General features: G+C 37.9%; 1 protein-coding gene across 4 annotated transcripts in view; it reads right to left on the reverse strand.

The window, feature by feature from the left end:
• LOC150087077 (single-stranded DNA-binding protein 3-like) overlaps positions 1-25,784 on the reverse strand; it is a 538,273-nt gene that overhangs the window by 407,947 nt on the left and 104,542 nt on the right. For all 4 annotated transcript variants that reach the window (XM_090371800.1, XM_090371798.1, XM_090371799.1 and 1 more), the window contains exon 6: positions 21,777-21,863. In XM_090371800.1, coding sequence (XP_090227926.1) covers positions 21,777-21,863 — 87 coding nt within the window. The remainder of the gene's footprint in view (positions 1-21,776; positions 21,864-25,784) is intronic.

Genomic DNA, 25,784 nt, shown 5'->3' on the forward strand with positions numbered 1-25,784 from the left:
GGGCAACATGATTGGTGAGGGGAACAATGGGGTGCTCTTACCAAGAAAGCCTTCAGTTCTGCAAACTGAAGCTTCTGGAGATTAGAAAACTGCAAAGCGATCTGATTAAGGTATTTAAGGTTTCGAATATCTGGAGCAAATTCAATGCTGATAGGATTCTTCCTCCTGCTCAGACTACGCACATGAGGGGGGGGCATAAATAGAAATTGAAGGAGGATGGTTGCAGAATAGATGTGCGGAAGGTTGACTTCTGCAAATGGGTTGTTGATTGCTGGAACAAGCTTCCATCCACTGTTGTGGAAGCAAATAGATTGAATCAATTCAGGGAAGAATTATATCATATAACTAACAGGTCTATAATTATTTGTGTCACCATTTGAACCCCCTTGGTGAATTGGGGATAAATTTGCACCTCCAGTCCAAGGGGACCTCCCCTGAATCTAAGGATGCACTCATAATTATGGCTAAGTGTTTGCTTACTTCCCTCGCTGCCTCTCTCAATATAACTGGATAGATTCCATCTGCCCCAGGTACCTTTTTCATGTTTAACTTCAACAATTTCTCCTCCACTTTGCTCTTCGTTATTACAAAATCATTTAGCTCCCTGTTAGAGTTTAGTAAACTTCTGTCCTCCCCTTCCTTACAGAATTTCTCATATGTGAATGTAGATGCAAAAGACTCATTCAGTTTGTCAGCTATCTGAGCAGGATCATCACCAGTCTGATTCACCCCCTTCCTTCTAGAGTTTACATAAGTAAAGAAGTCTGTTTTTTTTTTACATCCTTTGCCAAGGATTTCTCATAATCAGCCTTTGCTTGCCTAACCTCCTTTGTTTCTTGATTACAGACTAGCTTATATCTGCCATAGGCTTCTGTTTCACCTGCTAATTTATATGCATCCCACACATTTTTCTTCTCTCCAATGAGCCTCATTAGTTCATCTGACATCCGTTTAGGCCTAAATCTTGAACAGTATTTCTTAGTTGCTTCTATTAGAATAGCCTAGTAGATTCCAAGGTTAATTCGCTGAAGGCCTCCCATTTAGAATTACGGTTTTTAACATCATCAGTTGAACCCACTGTTTTTATAAACTTTCCCATCAGGGAGAAATAATAACACAATAAAATTAATAATGCTAATGACTGCGTCCATGTCAACAATGCCACCTGGCTTCAGAAACAATCCAGCAAATCACTGCAGGATGAAGGGTGATCACCTAGATGGAGTACACGGCCAGGTCACCAGGACAATACATCAGAAGCTAGTGCAAAATATCAGCTGATCAAAGAAAGTGTACCATATTACAAGTACGAATCTCAAGCCATACTAGAGGGCCATACTAGAGACCTATACTACTTAAACTATACTGGGACCATGCCAAAGTAACAGAGAAGATGATTCCACACAAGAGACCAGAAATAACCCTCAGTGACAAGAAGGAAATGGCTAGCTACCTGATCAACATAGCAGTGCCCAACATCAGCAACCTCCAAAAAACATACGAAGCAAAGATCATGAAGTACTCAGACCTACGACAGGAAGAAGTGAAAGAAATGTGGCATGTGGTAAAAGTAATGACCATCCCAATCACCATGTCAACCACTAGCATAATGCCACAAAGAGCCTCCATAAGAACCTAGTAGGCTCTTATTGAGGCTCTTTGTAATTTTTTTTTTGTTTATATATATATATATATATATATAATAATAATACTGGAAGGTGGATCACAATGTCAAAGATATACTGTCGCAGAACATAAACAAATAATGATCTGTTACTTCAGGTCCAATTCCACAAAATGTGGTTACCAAAAAATGAAGTACCAAATTTGGAAAGAAACATGCCTGGACATTACTGAACAAAGGCTGGCAGACCAATGTCGCTTTATATTGAGAAATAGTCTTTACTGATGTAGAATTGGAGGAACTTCAAAAAAAACATTGAAGATGAAGATAAATGAGAAGGAATTGGCAAGCAAATAAAATACCCCAGCAGTACTAGCAAAAAAAGTAGCAGGACTGCAAATAATAGCTGAAGCTACACCTGAAGAAAGACCAGTCGATCCACTGCCATACTTGTCAGCATGCCAAGGTCTGCAGCTGACTGAAATACAGAAAGAAGTGAAACAGAACTGTTGAACACATGAATGAAGCAAAAGAATGTCAACAATTGCCTGCACTGAAGCAGTTGTCAAGAAAGAACTTGGCAAAGGCTAAAAGATATGAACAGAGTTGAAGAAGCAATTAACCCGTCATTGCAAGAAACAAACCAGTTCGTGCATAGTGCTGTGGCAGTGTTGACAGTGGAGCTTGGATACAAACAAACCAAAACAATAGCAAAGAAGGTCACCAAAATGGAAGACCAGATTAGCAAATAAGATCAGCAAACTAAAGGAAATGAAAGAGAAAAGGTTGAAAATGAAAAGACCAAGGAATATCTACAAGAAGTACAACCTGGGTTTAAAGAATAATAAAGAAGCTCTTAACTTGTGAAGCAACAGATTACTGGCATATCAAAGAAAATCTCTAGATATGAGACCCGTATTGCTCAATACAAGCAAAATTCCCTTTTCCAGATGAATCAATGGCACTTCAATCAAAGTGTTAACGAAGAAGCAGTGAAAAGCAAGTTGAAAACAAAGAGATTGTCAAATTTTGAAAAGATCTGTGGAACAATCCAATGGACTACAACAGAAATTCAGCATGGATTAAAGAAGTGGAAGCCAAAACAAAAGGAAATAATATGCAAGATCTTATAATAACCCTTGAACTACTTGAGAGGTGGGCCAGGAAGATTAAAAGCTGGACAGCACCAGGAAATGATGAATTACAGTTTTTCTGTTTAAAACAACTGACCAGCTTATCTAGAAAAACAGCCCAACAATTGAGTTATTTACTACAAACAAGAGAAATTGAAATATGGATGAATGGAAGAACTGGCAAAATCTACCTTCTTATAAACGAAGATGAAAAAGAAGCAATTCCGAACAACTACAAAACCCTAATTACCAACTACTTTTAAGCTAATGAGGGGAATAATATCTTACATGATACAAGGTCATTTAGAAAAAAAACAACTTATTCCCATTCAAACAGAAAGGAAATAAATGGAACACAAGGGCACAAGAGACTGGCTTCTAATGATACCACTATCAATAATTCTGAGAACAGGCCACAGGTATCAAACATCAAAAACGACAAAAAAATCTTTGCCACCTTCTTTAAATGGATGATTTGAAACTACAGAAAGTCGCCACCTGAAATTGAATCACTATGCAATACTGTTCAGATCTATAGCTCTGATATTGCAATGGAGTTTCAGCTGGATAAATGTGCAACTTCAGCAATCAATCGGAGAAAATTTGTGTGCACAAAGGGAATCAAAATGCCTGATCATAATGATATTAGGAGTCTCAACACCAGACAAAGCCTACAAGTACCTGGGCATTCTTTAAGAACCGAATTAGCAAGGAATACATCAGAACAGTGAAGAATCTCCTGAAATTAAAACTCAATGGTGGGAATAGTATCAAAGAAATGGGCTATCTCGGTCGTTCCCATCAATCAATTCACTGCTCGAGTTGTAGACTGAACTCAGGCTTTGACTGAAAAACCGTGAAGATAATGACTATCAATCACACTCTTCACCTAAGCAAGCACTGATGTGGATAGGCTGTATATCTCCCAATATGTGAAGATGGATGAGGAACTTTGCAAGTTCAACATTCTGTAGAAGAGAAGCGATCATTAACAGAGTACAGCAGAAAAAGACAGGAAGAAATCCTAAAGGAAGTCAGCAAAGAAGGAAAATGGCAAATGAAAGGATTATAAAAAACAGCAGCTGGTGACCTAAAGAGAAAAATGGCATAACAAACCATCACATGGCCAATGTACAAGTGCCACTGAAAGGAAACGTTTATAGCATGAAGACATGGAAGTGGCTTAAGGGGTGGGGGGGCAGGTGCCTATAAAAAAAAAAACTGAAGGCTTTATAAAGAAATGATTGAACATCTTGAATGTGGCTGCAAAAACATTTTACAAATGGATTATTTAGAGACACAATAGAGTGGCCACATGATACACTGGAACATTTGCAAAAAATATAACTTACCAAGCAGCAAAATTTGTGGGACTACAATCCAGAAAAAGTTGTAGAGAATAATGAGGCTAAACTGCTATGGAATTTTCAGGCACAAACAGACAAACATCTTCTCCATAATACACCCAGCATGACAGTGGTTGAAAAGAAGCAGGCATGGAAAATCGATATCACAATACCAAGAGAGAGTAGGGTCGAAGAGAAACAGCTGGAAAAGGTAACAAAATATAAAGATCTGCTGATGAAAATGGAATAGTAGCAGTAGTAGTAGTGGCATGTGATGCAAGAAAGCAAGTGTATGAGCTTATGCAGCATCAGCCAAAAAAAAAAATAAAAAAATCACACCATTCCCTCCAAATGCCTGTCCAGTTCCTCCTTAAATTTATTCAACCTATCAACTTCCACAACGACAGATGGAAGTTTGTTCCAGCAATTAACCACCCGCTGGCTAAAGGCAAATTTCCGCACATCTATTCTACATCTGTCTTTTCTTAATTTGAATTTATGCCCCCTTAGGTTCCAAATCTGAACAAGTGGAAGGATCCCATTAGAATTCAGCATGCTCAACCCATTCAAGGCCTTATACACTTCAATCAGATCACCGCGCAGGTGCATAGTCTCCAGCCACTGCAATTTGCAGAACTTAGCCTCCCTTGGTAAGAGGATCCATTCATTCCCCTCACCAATCTTGTTGCCTTCCTCTATACACGCTCAAGTAAATATACATTCTTCCTAAAATGAGGTCTCCAGAACTGTACGCAGTACTCAAGGCGTGGCCTGACCATTGCCTTATACAGAGGGACAATCACCTCCTTCTCCCTGCTAGCAAAATTCCTATATATCATTGACAAAACCCCATGACATGCCCTGGCAGCTTGTCTGCATTGCTCAGAAAACTTCATATCTGACTGCACAATTACTCCCAGGTCTTTTTCATTTCCTACCACCTTAAGTGTAGTACCACACAGTTGGTACGTTTCTCTGGAGTTACTTCTACCCATATGCAGTACTTTGAATTTTCAAGGTTAAACTTCAGTTGCCACTTCTTAGGCCATCTGCCCAAATTATCTAGATCCTGTTGCAGTAGCACACTGCCATTACTGTCATTAACAACCCTGCCAACCTTTGTATCATCTGCAAACTTCGACATTAAGCCTGATATACCTTCATCAATATCATTGATAAATATACGAAACAACAGTGGACCTAACACCGAACCCTGTGGGACACCACTAATAACATTAGTACACGAAGAGCAACACCCATTGATTACCACCCTCTTATCCATTGTAGCAACTTACCCTTAATACCATTCTGCTCCAATCTGTACAATAGTCTTCCATGTGCAACAGTGTCAAAAGCTTTCCTGAAATCCAAATATATGATATCAAAATTATTTTGTTAGTCCAGTTCCTTTTTAACCACATCATAATATCCTATCAAATTTGTCAGACAAGACTTTCCCTTAACAAACCCATGCTGTGTCTCAATTATTGCTGCAGTCTTGTCTAGATGATCCTGCAATGCATCTTTAACCAGTGACTCCATTATTTTACCCAGAACAGAAGTTAAACTAACTGGTCTGTATTTACTCGTGTCACCCTTCGATCCCCCCTTTGTGAATTGGGGATACATTTGCATATCTCCAGTCAGTGGGAACCTCCCCTGAGTCCAAGGATGCTCTCATAAATTATGGCTAAGGGTTTGCTTAGTTGCTTTGCCGCCTCCTTTAATATAACTGGATAGATCCCATCCACCCCAGGTGCCTTTCTTATGTTTAACTTCGACAATATCTCCTACACTTTGCTTTCAGTTATTACAAAATTATTAAGTATCCTGCTACAATTTCATAACCTTCTGCCATTTTCAAACCTTAATAATTCCTCATGTGTGAATGTAGATGCAAAATACTCATTCAGTTTGTTTGCTATCTGAGCAGGATCATCAACAGTCGAACCATCGATGTCAAGTGGACCAATCAGATTCATTCCCTTCCTTTTAGAGTTTATATAAGTAAAGAAATCCTTGATGTTTTTCTTAGCATCTTTTGCCAAGGATTTCTCGTAATCTGTCTTCGCCTGCCTAACCTCCTTTGTGACCTGATTACAGACTAGCTTATATCTGCCATAGGCTTCTGAGTTGATTGATAATTTATATGCATCCCATGCATTTTTCTTCTCTGTCACGAGTCTCATTAGTTCATTAGATAACCATTTAGGCTAAAACCTTGAACAATATTTCTTAATAGGTATGAAACTTTTAGTAACATCCACGATTAATGCCTTGAATGCTTCCCACTTAGAATTTATTGTTGGTAACATCGTCAGTTTATCCCACTGTACAGAATTTAAAAACTGTCGGAGACCACTGTACTCACCTTTACGGAAGCAAAAACCCTTTCCTTTACCCCTGATGGTAATTAAATCTTTAAGTAAATCCCACATCAGTACACTGTGATCACTGCCACCTAGTGGTTCCTTTATCTGCAAATTCTTAATACACGAATGATCATTGCTGATAACCAGATCAAGAGTATTACTTTCTCTGGTTGCCTCTCGAACATGCTGCTGCAGAAAACGATCATCCAATAAATTCACAAAAGTCTGACTAGTGTGTGAGTGACCAAACCACAAGTTCCAGTCAATATCTGGGAAGTTAAAATCCCCCATTATAAGACATTCCGATTTACTAGCCCACTCTATTTCTCTGTACAATTGTTCATTGTACTCATTCGAGTCATTAGGCCTATAACACACTCCTACTCTTATTTTTGCTTTCGCAGTGCTTATGTCACACCAAACTAACTCAACAGTGCACTGTTCATCTATATCAACTGGATGCACTTCTTTTGATTTTATGTTTTTATTAATTAACAGCATAACACCTCCTCCCTTTCTATTCTGCCTATCCTTTCTGTACACATTGTACTCCCCAAATTCCAGTTCAGCATTCCTTATATCTGTGTGACAACACGTCTCAGCTATCCCAACAATATCTGCCTTTGATGTCTTGACCAACACTTCAAATTCATCAAATTTATTTACTATACTTTTAGCATTGGTATACATGCAAGCATACATGCTCCTATTCCTAGTTACCCTAACACATCCCATATACCCACCTATTTCAGGATGACTGCCATCCGTCCCTGAAACCCCCACACTCCAGATCACTACTTATTCTAATAGAAGTTGTGCAAGAATCACCTTCACCTCTGCCTACGGCTACTGTTAAACTATTAGTCCTTGTATCCCCCCAAGCTATCAGTTTTCCGACCCACCTAACACTGCTTCGATAGCATTAGCAAATATTCTTGCACCCTTTCTATTTAAGTGTATCTCATCCTTGTAGAAGCAGTCCCTTCTGTTAACAAGTTCAGTCCAGGCTGAAAAAAAATTCTACCCCTTGAGCCTTGCACATTCTTTCCAGGGCCGAATTGATCGAGAAGGCTCTCATCATATACTCCCTTCTATCGTGTCTGGGCAGAATTGCAGACACTTTCAAATTCAACCCTAATTCCCGGCTTTTGTTCAACAGTGACCTGTACTTGTTAAGTAATTCTGTCGGTCTCCTATTCCTAATATCATTAGTGCCAACGTGTGCAACTATATCACCTTTTGTGCCCTTAAAAGATGATATCCGCTCTACAATGTCATCAACCTTTGCCCCTGACAGACATACCCCGGTCCTGTTCCACCTATCCTTTTTACAAAGCATGTTCCCCGTTTCCCTGACAATAGAGTCTCCAACTACTACTAGTTCCTGAGGGACCAGCGCATTCTGCCTTGGGGATTGCCGCTGTGTTGCGTGATGACCAAGTGCAAGCTCTGGCGTTGATGTGGGCAGCTGAGAGCCTGATGGGCCCCTCAATTTAGATCTTTCGAGGGCATCCACCCTGTCCTTCAAACTCTCATATAGGCCCATAACAATGCTGAGTTGTCGCCTGATTTCCTTACACTCCTTACATCGTGCACACACAAAGACATCCCCCATGGCAATACCATGTTCCGTTCCAGAGAGTTCGGCAAACATTTCACAAGTCGCACATTTTTTTAAGCTCTGATGCGTTGGAGAATCGCCCCCCTCAGTTCTCCCCCGAGTCACAGCACTCTTGCCACTTTGTGCCCGTTGCTTTGCTGCTCTAGTTTGGGGAATGATACTTTAAATTAATAAAATCAATAAATTAAATTAATTAAATGTCAATACTACGCTATCTAATAGAAACAGTGAAGTGTATTACTCTATAAATTATACGTTAGAGCTACCTAACTACCTCAATTAAAAATTTGAATTCCCTACCACTATATACAAAAACAATGGCTGCAAAATTCGAACGAAATAACGGTTTTACGTATATCTACAAAAACTGTTTATCTAAATTAAAATAAAAATAACCAGCATAACTATAACTATAAGACTACGTATTAAGTACAATATAAAATAACAATTATGTAAATAAAAAGGCAAACACTTATCATCTTTTCGGAGCCTGCAACTGACAGCTGTAATTTTTAAAGAGAGTCAGCGCTCTCTTTAATGACTGTGGGAAATAAAAATAACAGCAGTGCTCATTGTTATTGGAGCACTTGGGGCTATTCCAAAAAGCTTAGAACATTACCTGAACATCATAAGTGCAGATAAAATTTCAATCCACCAATTGAAAAAAACAGCACTACTTGCAACAACACATTCTACCATGATATCTTTGATTACCATTGACCTTTGGGAAGGGTCCAATAGATAAAGGACCAAATCCAGTCATTTGGAAGATTGAATGTAAATAAGAAAATAATAAACTTCTTTTATTGCTGCTAAGTATGGTACAGGTAGAAACAATAATTCTCATCACAGCGACATGGCCAGGATAATACAGGAAATACATCGCAAAGGACCCTGGAGTGACAGATGACACATGTCCATGGCATTTGGCCCCAGAAACAATCCTGCACATCACTGCAGGATGCAGAGAGAGAGATCACTCATAGACACAACCAGTTTGCAAGCATATTACATCAGAAGCTACAGCAAAAATACTAGTTGATCAAAGAAAGTGTACCATATTATAAGTAAGAACCCCAGACCATACTAGAGACCCGTACTCACAAACTATACTGGGACTGTGCCATAATAATGGACAAGACAATTCCACATAACAGACCAGACATAACCTATATTAACAAGATGGATATGGCTACCTGCCTGATCAACATAGCAGTGCCCAACACCAGCTACCTCCAGAAGACCCACAAGGAAAAGATCAGGAAGTACACAGACATGTGGCTTATGGAACAAATAATTACCATTCCAATCATGTCAACCACTGGCATCATGTCAAAAGGCTTCATAAAAACCTAGCAGCAATAGGTCTCCCAAAGCTCTCAGAGAACACTTACATGGAACTCCAGAAAGTTGCGATCCTGAACAACTGTAGGATAGTTCCTTGACCAACAGTAATAAAAATAATAGTAGTAACTGGACACAAACAACAACCCCATGCTGTACAGCAGGGGTCGGCAAACTACGCCCCCCCTTTAATCCGGCCTGTGGGTTAATATTGTTTTTTGCATGAAAAAAATTAAAAATAAATCAAATTACGTGCTGCAATAACTGATAGTCGAGTTAAGAATAATGACCGCATGTATCGCTACTGGCGTCGCATATTCGCATTCTGTCGTCTACTGTAGAACAAGTGTTGCCAGCATTTCTCTCAGTTTTGCTTTAGCGGCACACGTGTCTGTAACGGCACTCTGCGATCTTTTTTTTTTTTTCATTACCCACCGTTTCCATGTCACCCTCAAGACCAAATATGAAGAGAAAAGTGAACTTCGAATGTTGTGCTTTTAAAGCTGAATGGAGCGTGAATTATTTTGTCATAGAAATAAATGACAAAGTATCATGTTTATTATATAATGACACAATAGCTGTGCGAAAAGAGTACAATATGTGTCGTCATTACCAAACTAAGTACGCGGCACAATATTCAAAACTCACAGAAAATCAATGGAAGCTAAAATTGGAAAGTTTAAAACGTAATGCATCATCACAATGCAATTTATTCGTTAAAATAAAAAATGATAATGAAGCAGTAACTAAAGTAAGCTTACGAATAGCTCATTTATTAGCCAAGAAAGGGAAACCATTTACCGATGGTGAATTAATTAAATCATGTTTGCTTGTGGCAGCCGAAGAAATGTGTCCGGAAAAAATGGATTTGTTTCGATCTGTCAGTCTTTCAGCCAGAACAACTGTTAGAAGAGTTGGGGACATCGGGAGCCACATCAAGAGTCAATTAAAAGACAAGGCAAAAAATTTCAAGTGGCTTTCGTTGGCTCTTGATGAGTCTACAGACATTACTGATACTGCCCAATTGTTGCTGTTTATTCGAGGAGTCAATACTGAGTTTGAGGTTACTGAAGAATTAGCTTTATGAATAGTCTGCATGAAACAACTACAGGCGAAGATATCTTCAAGGAAGTCAAGAAAACGTACAGTACAATTTGCAATGGAATCAGTTAAAATGTGTCACAACTGATGGTGGTAAAAATATGTGTGGAACGGGGAAAGGATTAGTTGGACAAATTTTTAAGGCTTGTGAAGAAGCTAAATGTTCAAAACCTCTGGTAATTCATTGTATTATTCACCAGCAGGCTCTTTGTGGGAAACACCTCAATCTGTCGTGTGTTATTGAACCAGTTGTGTCAGCGGTTAAAACTTTATTCGCTCTAGTGGACTTAACCATCGTCAGTTTCGTGATTTTTTATTAGAAATTGAAGCCGAATATCCTGATTTGCCCTACCATACAGCAGTTTGATGGCTCAGCAATGAAAAAGTTTGAGATTTTTTGAACTCAGAGAAGCAATAGAAATTTTTCTAAATGAAAAAAACTGCCCACAACCACTATTACAAACAATGAATGGCTATGGAAATTAGCATTTGCTACAGACATCGTGGGATATCTTAGCGAATTAACTTAAAATTACAGGGGGAAACAGTGCTCATACATGAAACGTATTCTATCGTAAAGTCATATCGTCAAATATTTGCACTGCTTGAAACACAAATCACATTAACCAAGTTTGACAATTTTCCATGCTGTAAAAAATTTCAAATATTAGCAAAATCCCCATTCCCAAAAAAAAAAAAATTCGCGGCGGATATATTTTCTGAACTTAAACTACAGTTACAACAACGTTTTTCGGATCTTGATGCAAGTGCAAAAGACATTTCCATATTTCAAAATCCATTTGGCTGTACAATTGAGGAGTTTCCATCAGACCTTCAATTGGAAGTGATTGATCTGCAAAATGATGATATGCTAAAGGTTAGGTTTAAAGAAATGGATCTAACTCAATTCTATAAATATCTTTTGGAAGATAAATATGGTCAATTAAAATCATATGCACGGGGATTTATATCTGTATTTGAGAGTACTTACCAATGTGAAAAGACATTTTCGAAAATGAAATATGTAAAATCGCAATACAGATCATTATTAACAGATGACCATTTGCAAACAACTTTAATGATAGGAAGTACTAACTTCGAACTCCAGTATGATGAAATATTATCTCAGAAAAAACAATTACATTCATCGCATTAGTACAAAATTAACCAGTTCTATAATACGTTTATTAATAATGGAAATATTTTATTCATTTTTTTGTAAGTGTCAACATGTGTATAAATATGTAAAATATCACTTCCTAATAAAAAGATTTTGAACCTGTTTTTTTTTTTTTGTTGCTCTATGAGTAGAATTACCCATGTAAATATCTTCGAGCTTGCTACCTGGCCCGCCGAGCCTAAAAATTTTAAGATCTGACCTTTTCCAAAAAAAGTTTGCCGACCCCTGCTCTACAGTGTTCAGATAATGTTATATCACATTATATAGTTAGTCTCTGTTTCGGGCACTGGAAAGACAAGGCATTGATACCCCATATATTATGATTTTGAAGAAAATATATGAGAGTGCTACCTCCTTTATTAGACTAGACAAAGAAAGTAGGAAATTTAAAATTAAGAAAGGAGTTCGACAAGGAGACACAATATCTCCGAAGCTGTTTACTGCTGCCCTTGAGGAAGCTTTCAGAAGATTAGACTGGTCGCAGAAAGGAGTCAATGTGAACGGAGAGTACCTAAACCATTTACGATTTGCAGATGACATTGTGGTCATAAGCCATGATCCCAAAGAATTAGAGGAAAATCTTAATCAGTTATGCACCGCTAGTAAGGATTTTGGACTAAAGATGAATATGGCTAAAACAAAAGTAATGATGAACAAGTATGCCACAGAAAGGGAAATAATGATTGAAGGAGCAGTAATTGAAAAGGTGGAGTCATATACTTATCTGGGACAAGTTATTAGCTGTAATAATGATAAATGGCTGGAAGTTAAGAGAAGAATAAATTTAGGATGGATAGCATTCAGGAAATATAGTCACATACTGAAGAGCAATATCCCAGTTTGTCTGAAACGTAAAATAATGAACCAATGTATACTCCCCACCATGACTTATGGAAGTGAAACTTGGGCACTCACCAAAAGAATGGAAGAGAAGCTGAGAACTACACAGCGAAGAATGGAACGAATCATATTGGGAATCAGACTGTTAGATAAGAAGAGAAACACATGGATTAGGCAACAAACTCAAGTAAAGGACATTCTTATCAAAACTAAAGAACTAAAATGGTCTTGGGCAGGACACAGCTCGAAGGCATGATGACAGATGGACTAAGAAAATAACAGAATGGTATCCAAGAGGAGCTAGAAGAAAACCTGGAAGACAAAGGCGGAGATGGATAGATGAAATTCATGAGTTTGTGGGTTGTAAATGGATGGCCAGTGCTCAAAACAGAAGGAACTGGAAAGTTGCTGGAAAGGCCTGCATCCTGCAGTGGATTGAAAATGGCTGATGATGATGATGATAGTTAGTCTCAAGTCACTTTCGTTATAGAGCATTAAGTCAGACCCATGTGATGTGTAAATCTAGGATTCCTGCTACCAGGTACAAGATTTTAGTGTAAAAACATAGTTGCCATTTCTACCAAGTAAACTATCTATGTCCTGTTGAAGTAACATACCTGATTATAGTCATTAACTAACCAGTCTACCATTTGATTAGCAGCAAACTTGATATTAAATCAGATACACCTACATCAACGTCATGATTAAATATTAAAAACAGTAGGACCCCCGAAACTGAATGACGTTTTTATGATGCATCAATGACAAAGGCTACACAGCACCAAGACTGCATTGTGAAAAGTCAATACAGGCATTCTGAAAGGTACTCTGTTAATAACCTTCCAGACAGTTCACTTTAGTGTAATATGGTCTGTTGCTGATGCACTTAAAACTCTAACAATAACAATAGTTGCCTCATTATGAAAATGTCATCCATGTATAAAAAAAAAATGATTGAAAAAAAGTATATGGACTAAAAATAAATGCTCTATTTTATATATAACTATACAAGTTTACAATTTGTAAAAAAAAAAAAAAAAAAAGAGAGAGAAAGAAAGAAATACTGACACCCAGAGTCCCAACTTATTATTATTATTATTTTTTCTCTCTCTCTTTTATGCATCCACCAAAAGCTGGGTGCATAGAACTTTAGTCAAATGCTTAAAAATTCTATAACATTATGACCACCTAACTAATGTGATGTTGGTCCTCCAGGTGCAGCTAAAACAGCTCGTATCCGGCGAGGCATGGACACTACAAGATTTCTAAATGTGTCTTGTGGTATCTGGTACCAACACGTAACCAGCAGATCCTTTAACTCCTGTAAGGTCCATGGTTGAGACCCTGCAGGTCAGAGTTTCTGTTCCAACACAAACCACAGATGCTCGATGGGGTTGATGTCTGGGGAATTTGGAGGCTGGGGCAATACCTGGAAGTTTTCCTCATGTTCTGCGAACCAGTCTTGAACAATCTGGGTGGTGTGGCATGGAGCATTATCCTGCTGAAAGACAGCACCGCCATAGGGGTTTGCCACTATTGTCACTAATGGATGTACCTGGTCAACAATGATGTTTAGGTAGATGGTAAATGTCAGAGTGCCCGACACCTGGATGACTGGACCCAGGGTATCCAAGCAGAACATCGCCCAAAGCATGCCACCAGCTTGTTTTCGTCCCACGGTGCATTCAGGCGCCATCACTTCCCCAGGTAAACGACGCACACGTTTTTTTTCAAGTTTTTACAAATGATAAACTGGTACAGTTATATATAAAACAGACCATTTATTTTTAGTCCATACACTGTCTTTTTAACAGCTGGCTTCAATATCAGGATGATAACACTTAACAACTGGCATATGCAAATGAACTAACAGTTGTTGTTGTTGTGGGAGTTAATGGCACATCAGCTGCTTTGGCTATAATGCACCTAAAACTAACAGTTCTTTTCCAAAGAAAGTCACACGTGAACTTGAAACCATTGCCAATCAGGTTCTAACCAATCTGCCCTACTGAACTATACAAAACAAGTAAAAATTATTTCAAAACCAAAATGCCACTTTCCCTAGCCCAAACAGCCATTCAGCATTAAAATAAATGGAAACAATCCATCTCGTCAATAAAATGAAACATTCTGGGATCAGCTCAGATAACAGGTTATCCTTTCTACCCCATTTAAAAAAAAATTAAATAAATAAAGAAAATAAATTTTCTGTTTATACTCTGGGACGACTACATGGTTCACATGGTAGAGGGAATACAAGAAATGGCACCATATTTAGGAGCCACGGGCTTGAACCACCTGGCTGCAAAATGAAAAGATACTGTCCTCCTGATTAGGGTCTCCAAGCACGAAGGGGTCTCAACAAGAAACCCTGTAATTACTGTACAGAGCAGTATTTATTTCCATTATCTTTTTTTCTAGGAGATGGTTTCATCTTGTCATGATTAGCTGCTGTCAGAAAAATTCCTCAATTCAAAGATCAATGTTTCTAACAATTACCTTTGCATGCAGAAGTATTTCCACCCCTATCCTTCAGGTCCTATCTGGCACATTACCACTTGATCTTCATGTTCTCTACGGAGGTTTATGTTATCAAATCAGAAATAACATTCCCACAGAAATACACAGCATAACTATAAATAAAAATGTTGGTACCAAAACAGAAAGAGATACTTTCTGTTTGCAGACTATTTTGCAGGAACGTTGGGCTCACTCCACCAAGGAGAAAGTAACCAGATTCTTCCTCCTGAAAGTTTCTCACACAAGTAGCAAGGAAATTAACCCCTGGTTTCATAGCAAAAGTTATTTCTCAAACATCCTGACAAGGCACAGTTCCCTCAAGGCAAAGTTTCATGGCCTCAGAATGCTCCTATAACACACTGGGAAGCAACTTTCCTGTTGATCATTGCTTCCTGGTAGCCGAGTATCTAGAAGCAACTAAACAACATGCACATTGTATAAATATAACAATACACACATTTCTGGCCATTTTACAGAGCTCTGCATCAAAATAGTGTATCACAGAAAAGTTGATTTAATGTGCAAGAGCCATACATAAGGCAATACATGTCTACCAGTCATATTGTTTAGTTTTTTTAAGTGATCCATGGCTAACACTATGGAATGAAAGTCTAGTGTGTGCTGCATTCACAGTGAACCTGCTTAGCTAAATGCACTAATATCTTGAGACAGCGGAAGATTCTGCAAAAACTGTCATTTATGTAGAATGGCAAGAACTCCGCGTACTCAAAAGTAGCTTTACTATAAAAACAATTGTGGTTATGTCTCTGAGACTGCTATAAACAAAAAGAACATCATGGAATCAATGCAACAATTACGGTTGTACTTGATGAGGTGGATGCAGTTTTGCTAATTGAGTATCAAGACAGCCTATATGATCCTTTTGGAATTCAAAATGATGCCCCTTTAAGAAGTGCTGCTTGTGAGTTCCCTATCTTCATTTCATCTGTGGATATGGCACCCGTCCTTCAGGTAGGTGTGAGGGGAGGAGGATTCTTTTGCCATCAAGTCTTCATTGGTTGTCATGATCCCACCCCGGAAGGGGTCAGCATGTTGTATTGCTACCTCCAACTGGAGGTTAGCATATGATCCCCCACCAGAAGAAAGGGTCCTAGCTAGAATATTTTGATCAGGATTGTGGTCATGCCCAGTGGAGTGGAGTTTGTCATTATAAGAAAATTCTTAGTAATGAAGGTTTCCTCTTGAATACCTTATTTGCAAAGTTGTTGTATGCTGAAAAATTCTGTTTTGTTTCAAATATTCATGGTTCTTGATCCCTTTGTACTTTGCCTACTTCCATCTCAAGGGTGAACCTCAGGTCTCTATAACGCGGGAAGTCAAACATAATATGATCTAAAGTCTCTCTCTCTCTGGTTGCACGGGCAGTTTGGTGTGGGAGTCAACCTTAAGTTAAAATGTTTTGCGTTCAGGTTGACATGTCTCATTAATAGGTACGTGGCATGGAGTCCTGGAGTGAACCATGAAATTTGTTCTTTGTTGACCTCTCTGACTTTTGGAATATATGTTTTGGTCATCTGTCCCTTTGTGGTTGCATTCTAGGTTTGCTGCCACATTTCCAGTATTAAAGGTCTGATTCTCTGTTGTTCTGTGTTGTGTGGGGCATCCAGATTCAATGCAATGTCCTGTACTTGGGCCAGGATTCTCTTTCTCAAAGAGTATTTTAGGTACTGGAAGGTGGTTTCCAGGTGGACAGGTAGTGTTCCACAGAGTACCTGCAGGGCAGGGTTAAGACTGTCCTACAGGCTCTACAGGTGGTCAACAGTACTGTTCTGTGGGCCTGTTGTGTTTGTTATTTGATTGCGTCTTCTTTGTCTGCTCAATGCCCCAATGTTATATGTTGTGTGGTGCGTCCAGATTCAATGTAATGTCCTGTACTTGAGCCAGGATTCTCTTTCTCAGACAATATTTTAGATAGAGGAAAGTGACTTCCAGTACCTGGTCCACTTGGTGTTGGTGGTTTGACTGTTGATGATCCTGCTCAGATAGCTGACAAACCAAATGAGTATTTTGCATCTACATTCACACATGAGAAATTCCGTAGGGAAGTGAACATAAGCTTATCAAACTCAATTCTATTTGGCAAATTACAGCCATAGTTGCTAATGCACCAATAAAATCCAAAACAAACAAACAATTAAACTCTAACAGGAAGCTTAATGATTTTGTTATAACTGAGAGCAAAGTGGAGGAGAAACTGTTGAAGTTAAACATTAGAGAGGCACCTGGGATGGATGCTATCTATCTAGTTATATTACAGGAGGCAGCAAAGGAAGTTGTTGTTGTTATTTGGTTTTTAGGAGCATTAGCAACTAAGGTCATATTGCTCCGGGGATATGCGGTGGTCATTCCCTGACCTTTCCACATCCTCCGTATTTGGTGGTCACAGGCTCGAACCCAGGTCTAATCAAGAAGCGTGTGCTACGCACTGCTGCTCCTGCCCACCTGGCGGCAAAGGAAGTAAGAAAACCCTTAGCCATAATTATGAGAGCATCCTTGGACTCAAAGGAGGTCCCCATGGACTGGAGATGTGCAAATGTATCCCCAATTCACAAAGGGGGATCAAAAGATGACAGGAGTAATTACAGACCTGTTACTTTAACTTCTGTTTTGGGGAAAATAATGCAGACAGCACGGATAAGTTAAGGGATGTCTTCTCTGACCAATTTGATTGGATACTATGATGTGGTCACAAAGGAACTGGATGCAAAAAATAATTTTCATATCATAAACTTGGATTTCAGGAAAGCTTTTGATACGATTGCACATAAAAGACTGCTGTACAAATGTTATTAGTGGAGTCCCCCAGGGTTGGTGTTGGGCCCCATTGTTGTTTTTGTATATTTATCAATGATATTGATGAAGGTATATTGTGATTAATGTTGAAGTTTGCAGATGATACAATGGATGCCGGGGGGGTTAATGATAGTATGCTACTGCAACAGGATCTAGAAAAGCTGGGCAGATGGGCTGAGGAGTGGCAACTGAAGTTTAACATTGACAAATGCAAAGTACTGCATATGAGTAGAAGTAATCGCAGAGAAATGTACCACCTATATGGTACTACATGCAGAGTAGTGGAGAATGAAAAAGACCAGGGGTAATTGTGTAGTCAGATTGAAGTTTTTAGAGAAGTGCAGACAGGCTGCCAGAGCAGTTCATGTCAATGATATACAGGAATTTTGCTGTTAGAGATAAGGAGGTGATTGTCCCTTTGTACAAGGCAATGGACAGCCTACGCCTTGAGTACTGTGTACAGGTCTGGAGGCCATATTTTAGGAAGGATGTAGAGTTGCTAGAATGAGTACAGAGAAGGGCAACAAGATTGGTGAGGGGAACAAAGGGGTGCTCTTACCAAGAAAAGCTTAAGTTCTGCAAGTTGCCGCATCTGGAGACTAGGCACCTGTGAGGTGATCTGACTGAGGTGTACAAGGCTTTGAATGGTTTGAACAGGCTCAATGCTGATGGGATACTTTCACTTGCTCAGATTAAGAACCTGAGGGAGCACAGATTCAAATTGAGGAAAGACAGTTGTAGAATAGGTGTGCGAAAGTTTGCCTTTAGCCAGTGGATAATTGATTATTGGAACAGACTTCCATCTGTTGTGGAAGTTGATAGCTTAAATAAATTCAAGGAAGAAATGGACAAACTTTTAGAGTAACTGGATGTGTGAAATGGGAATTTTTTTGCTGATGCTGTATAAGCTTGCTTTTTTGCATCATATGGCTCTGCTAATGCTAATACCTTATGGTTGTCCAGCTGGCTAAGAAAGGAAGTAAAACAGATCCACAATTCTTACTGACTCTCATCTCAGACATAAATACATGCATGTTTTTCTTTTTTGGTGAAAGCTGCATTTCAAACATTGTTAGTTGGTGGGCATTAATAAAGTTGTTTATGCAGTATAAATATCTTTTAAAAACTTGGCATTTACCAAAACTATCAAGTAACTTACATCCAGTTGTACACATGAAAGATACTCATGTTTTTCTCTGAAACAAACATGTTGTTATCCATGGAGTAACAGTGAAACATGCTGTAAACAGTAACTATATAAATTTTGATTTTGTAGTTTTCTGGTTCTTAGTTCTATGAGGTGTGGCTAAAAAGAAACAAGAAATATTTTTAAAATCATTTATTATTTTAAATACAACAATTTCAATGATTATTCCCCTCAAAGTACTCTATAGCCATGCCTATGCAGTGCTCCATTTGCAATTTCCAAGATCTAAAATAGCAGTGGTAGTCCTAGAAAGATATCACCTTTAATTGCTGCATTGTGTCCTTCTGAATGTCTACTAAGACTTCAAACTGTTTTCCTTTGAAGTAGATTTTAATTATTGGGAACAGAAAAAAGTTGCACACTGACAGTTCTAAAAAATAAGGAGGGTGCTCCAATGTTATGATCTTGTTTTCATTAAAAATTCCCTCCCTGTAACAGAAGAATGACACAGTGCATTGTCACGATTAAAAAACCATTTGTCCAGCCATAAATTTGTTGGGCTCTTTCGAATTTTTTTCACAAAATCTTCCTGAAATCTCAATGTAGAGTCTGATTAACAGTCTGGTTTTGCAGAAAAATTTCATAATGAACAACACCATGACAATAAAAAAAAAAACGACAAGCATGGACTTGATCTTCGATTGAGACAATTTTGCTTTCTTTAAACGGGGAGAAGAGGAAGTTTGCCACTGCATGCTTTGAGGATCATACCGAAAGACCCAGGATTCCTCCTGTTATCAGTGAATCCAAAATGACAGGAGTTACACAAATTTTTTTTACAAATTTGCACTACAAACTTCCACACGTTTCTGCTTCTAATCACCTGTCAGGATGTGCAGAACCGTTCATGCACACACCTTTCTCAGGCCCAACTGCTCTATCTAAATTTTTCTTATTGTTTCTTTGTCAATTTGTAACTATTCTGCAATTAGTTGAATGATCATTTCACAGTACTGGCACACAATCATTCAAATTTTCAATATTCTTGTCTGTCATTTAAGTTGGCTGTCTTCCTGTCTTGTTGTCATGGATATCTTCCCACCCCTCTCTGAATTGTTCGTGGCATTCATGAGTCAGCCACATACACATGTGGCTGACTCATGGTTTCATCATCGTACACTTTCCGTAATATCTCCAATGTTTCTGCACCATTTTTACTGATTTTCGCTAAAAATTCATAACAATTCTTTGCTCTAAATTACAATCACTCATTTTTCTGCTTAAAGGTTAAAGCACTGATTCACTTAAAAGAGGCACAGTTCAATCCAACTTATACTGCCTGCAATGAAACAAAACTAATCTGTACAGGAAAAAACCATCATGATATGAATGTTGTTGACACGTGCAGTTGTAAGGCAATGGTAAGCAACGATTCTCATTTCATTTTAGCCACACCTTGTACACAAGTTCTGGTCCTTTAAAGACTGCACCCTTATTATTATTAAGAGTAATTAATTTAGTATTAAGAGTAATATGCATTTTTTTCCCTTTTTTATGCATGAAAACATTAACTTTACTATTTTCACAAGACCACTTATTTGGAGTTCCTTTAGTCAACACAGGTGTAAAATATTAAGTTTCTAAAAATCGTCTTCTGGGATATAATCGAAAGAATTAACAATTACACATTTTATTCTCTTCAATATATATGTTTATTGGATGATCTGATAAGGATACAATCAAAAAATAGAAAACATTCTAAAATAGTCACTTAGAACTGTTTCATTACTTAAATATACTTTATCTCTATTATTAATCTCTAATGGTGGCCACAACTAATAAACTAAAGTTAAATCTAAAGTTAACTAAACTTAACTAAAGTTAAATCTAATTAACAGATAAAAATTCTTAAAGAACATATTGTTTCATGCAGTATTTAAAGTTATTACAGTTTTGTTAATTTTTTTTTACTGGTAAGAAAATTGGACTTAAGAATAATGGCCTTTTCACTGCTATTCCCATAATATATTACAGGCAACAACTGAGAATATACCAGTTTGACTGCAAAAATGTGCTGAAATTGTAGGAACCTATGTGGAGTACTGAAATTATGCTGTCACAAAATCTCATTAAAGATATATTATGTACAGTCTGAATCACGAAAATTGGGAAGAACTATGACAAATTGTCTGCACTTAAAGATAAGTAAAAGATACATAACTATATACCTTTAATTATAAAGTTTGTATGTACTGAAAATATTTATAAAATTATCCTTTTGATTCACAGCAAAACAAGGCCCAAAAATGGAATTGTGTTGGTACTATTAAGCTTAACAAGAAAATTTTGCAAGTACGTTTTTGGTGACTTTATGGTAATCAGCAATCTGGTCCTTTTGGACAATATTGCTCCACTCCAATGGACTTTGAATCCACACATCTCCAAATGAATGACGTGGCAAAATCACTATATATGACAGAGGACTTTTTGGTACTACTTTACTGTGTGATATGAGTGGAATGATATTATAAGCTTAGCAATTCCACTAATAAGCTGAATGCATCCTTCTAAATTACATGTAAAATAAAGAAACTGTAGTTAATAGGTTAAAAGAACACACTTCAATATTAAAACTATCTCCTTCATAACAGCATTACGCCTTCCATATGATAACATAAGTTTAGCACTACTTTAAATATGAACAGGATTAACTATCTAACATTTTAACACTCACAGGAAAGAAGCCAGCTGGTGGCATTGGTCCTCCAGGTATACCATCACTAGGAGCCATTTGACCTAGTGGGCTAGGTGCTGTAGGGTTCTATTATAAAAAAAAAAAAAAAAAAATTCTATAATGAAATTTACAGGTCACTTCAATGATGCATTATAAAAATTCTTTTTAATTCACAATTTAATTTAAATTCATGAGATGTTAGCAATAACAGTTTTGTCGTGCTGATGATCATATATCCTAGCAAAGTTAGCATATGGTTTAAATCCTAACCTGAGCATGGAATACAAATATCCAATCGCTATATATTAATTTAAGCAGGTAGTGAGTATAAGTATAGTGCAAAAGCATCAATAATACATAGCCAAATCTGATTGAACAGAATATTAGCAAAGCAGCATCATTTTAAGTTATATCTCATATTGTGAATACCTTCACAACAAGTGGCCATGATATTGCACTACTTCGAATAAGTAATGCTTCACCTGAGGAGAAGACTAATCTTACTTATTCTCAGATGAATACCACCACCCATATGGTGGTGGTATTCATCTGAGAATAAGTGTGGCACCGTTTCAGGGCTATTTGGCCCTTCTTTGGTGGGTGGGTAGGTACCCGAGTGATGCAATAATGGCAAAATAGTTATGAAGTATAACTCCATATAATTCATAACTGTTTTATGAATCAATTATCTCTGTTTACTGTTGTCAAAGCTTAGAAAATACATGCTTAGTGTAAATGTTATTATTACTATTGTTTATAAATAAGATTTTTGATTTTGTTTGGAATAATTTATTGATTTAGCTTCCTGTTTATGCATATAGATAATTTCAAGAAAATTTATAGTTTAAAAGTATTTGAAGGAAAGAAAGGTCACATTTCTAAGTACACACATTAACTGACATTTCTTATCGTTGTTACATTGTGATTAGATTATCCTAGAACCAGGAATTTTAGAAGTTGCACTTAGATACAGCTGTGTTTGGGGGAGCACTAGTGTAGAGTACAGTTGATGTCTGAAGCAAACTGAATGACTATGGAAATAAAAAGTTTAAAATAGGTATGTGTTCTCTTGAGTTAATTTTAAAGGGTTAACACAGGATATTTAACGTAGACAGTTTAGAGCAGCAGATTCTCATTTCCCATTCAAATTCTTAATTTATTTGCTGCAATACCTACATTCATGAGCCAAAACATTATGACACACGAATGGACTCATCCCACAGCACCAGGAGTGATGTCACCAAACAGAGCAGTGTATAGAGTGTGGCACATGTAGTGCCTATCAGTTCATCAGTGATTGTGCAAAGAGGAAAGGAAAAGACCTAAGAGTTTGAACAGAGAATGATTTGTGGCATTGGGAAGGTGGGAACAAGAATCTCAGTGACTGGAAGCATTGTCGGCTGTTCAAAGGCCACCATATTGAAGGTGTAGCAGGAATGGTTCAAAGATGGACACAAAACCACTCAATATGCCCACCACTTGTTGGCAGTTGAAATGAACAGAGGTTGGCACATGCTGTCCAGAACAACAGATTAGCATTAGTAAAGGCACATGATGCAAGAAAGCAAGCTTATATAGCATCAGCCAAAAAAAAAAAAAAAAAAAAAAAAACCCTTCTCATTTCACCCATCCACTCACTCCAAATGTTTGCCTAGTTCTGCCTTGAGTCTACCGTATTTCTTTGATTCTAAGATACTATCGATTTTAAGATGCACCTTAATTTCAGGAAAAAAAAAAGCTTCGATTCTAAGAAAAAAAAAAATAATAATAAATAAATAAAATAGTATGTTATTCATCACTTCCTTCTGAATCTTCTGAGCCTTCGATATCTGCATCTGAATCAATATCAGAGTCTACTTCACATTCAGCGTCAGATTCTTCTGAGCCGTCATTATCTTCATTATTCCATAATATATCATCTTCTGAGCCATCAAGAGCGTTGGTGATGCAACATTTTTTAAACGAGTGCTTTACTATTCTTTCCGGGATCAGCTTCCAAGCTGTTGATACCCATTCTGCCGATTTTGATGCCGGCGCTTTCTTAATTTTTACAGAAGCTATCAACTTCTACTATAGGTGGGAGTTTCTTCCAGCAATCAACTGCCCACTGGCTAAAGGCAAACTTCTGCACATCTATCCTACAAATGTCTTTCCTCAATTTGAATTTATGCCCTCTCAGGCAATTATTCTGAGCACGAGGAAGAATGCCACAAGCATTGAGCATGCTCAAACCATTCAAGGCTTTATACAACTTAATCAGATCACCGCACAGGTGCCTAGTCTCCAGACACTGTAATTTGCAAAACTTAAGCCTTTCTTTGTAAGAGCAACCCTTTGTTCCATTCACTAATCTTGTTGCCCTTCTCTGTACTTGTTCCAGCAGCTCTACATCCTTCTTAAAACGAGGCCTCCAGATCTGTATGCAGCACTCGAGGTGTTGCCTGACCATTGCCTTATACAAGAGAAAAATCACCTCCTTATCCCTGCTAGAAAAATTTCTGTATATCATTGACAAGACACCATGAGCTTCTTGCACACAGTCTGCACTGCTCAGAAAACTTCATATCTGCCTGCACAATTACCCCCAGGTGCTTTTGATTCTCTACCACTGTTAGAGAGCTAGAAGAATGAATGAAAGTGTAAGTGGGTGCGAGAGTACATGAGAACAGGCGAAGTTTTTACAGCTCCAGCAAATAGAGAAGTTTTTGCTTTTTTATTGACTTAAATTGGCATATTAATTTATTTTTTTGAGTTACCTTTATATTCATAGTAACAATATTTTAGTTTAAATTGAATTTAGATAGAGATTTTGTAGGCTATTACTAAGTATCGGTAAGGGTATCAAATCCACGTGTGGACAGGTTTTGCAGCTGCCACAAACGAAAAGTTTTTAATTATACTTAGCCGCTTTATTGACTTAACTGTTAGATTAAATTATTTTCTATAAGTAGCATATAGAACTAGTCAAGCTCCGTGGTTTATTTTGAATTTAGATAGCGTGATTTGGAAAGTAAATAATACCTTGTGTCCGTAGATTAACCGTTCGTAACTTGCCGCCATTGTTATACGATACAACATGTGCTAGCATAAAGTTTAATGGAAAACTAGATAGAGAGTTTAGTAGTATCAATTAATCAGTAAAATTTATTAATCTTATTAAATTTCAATGTCAATTGAATTGTACTTTTTTAACTAAATAAATATAGCGACCTACTTATTACAAACGTAACATCACAAATTAATACATAAAAGTCGACAGGGGATAAGAAAGTCATATAACGTAATTCGGAGATAATATTCGATACAGAAATACATATACAGGGTGTCTCAAAAATATTGGTACAAACGTTTAGGGGAGGTAGGTAACATCTAAAGGAATGTGAATCGCATAGGAACCCATAACCGGAAATGTCACTGTAAGTCGGTACACAGCACTGTTCATCAGTTCGCGAGAGGGACAATTTATGGGTTACTCATTCAAGCAGTAGTTGCCGCACGAAGAGCACATCGATATACGAACTGTAAGCTGGTAGATATGCACCTAGTGTATGGATTAGCAGAGGACCCACATGGTGTGTGCCCCCATGCGACACAACATCGCTTCGCAATAAATGTGTGGGCAGGTATGGTCGGTGACTGCATAGTCGGCCCATACCTGTTACCATCCCTCATGAACTCTGCTAAATATTGGATCTTTCTTGAACAAGTTCTACCAGGGTTACTTGATGATGTTCCAGCAAATGTGAGATGCAACATTTGATTTCAACATGACGGGGCGCCTGCCCATTGTGGAAGGTGTGTTTGTGACCATTTGAACATGCGTTTTGGGCGTCGATGGATTGGCCATGGTGGACCCGTTGCCTGGCCCCATGCTCACCTGATTTATCGAGCCTTGATTTCTTTCTGTGGGGGCTCTCAAATCTATCGTGTATGAATCACCTGTGGAGATGGAAATAGATCTCGTGGCGAGACTCATCCGCTGCTGCTACTGTCAAAGAAACTCCAGGT

This window comes from Mastigoproctus giganteus, chromosome 4, assembly GCF_048544385.1.
Source record: "Mastigoproctus giganteus isolate SK-2022 chromosome 4, ASM4854438v1, whole genome shotgun sequence".
NCBI classification, from domain to species: Eukaryota; Metazoa; Arthropoda; class Arachnida; order Uropygi; family Thelyphonidae; genus Mastigoproctus; species Mastigoproctus giganteus.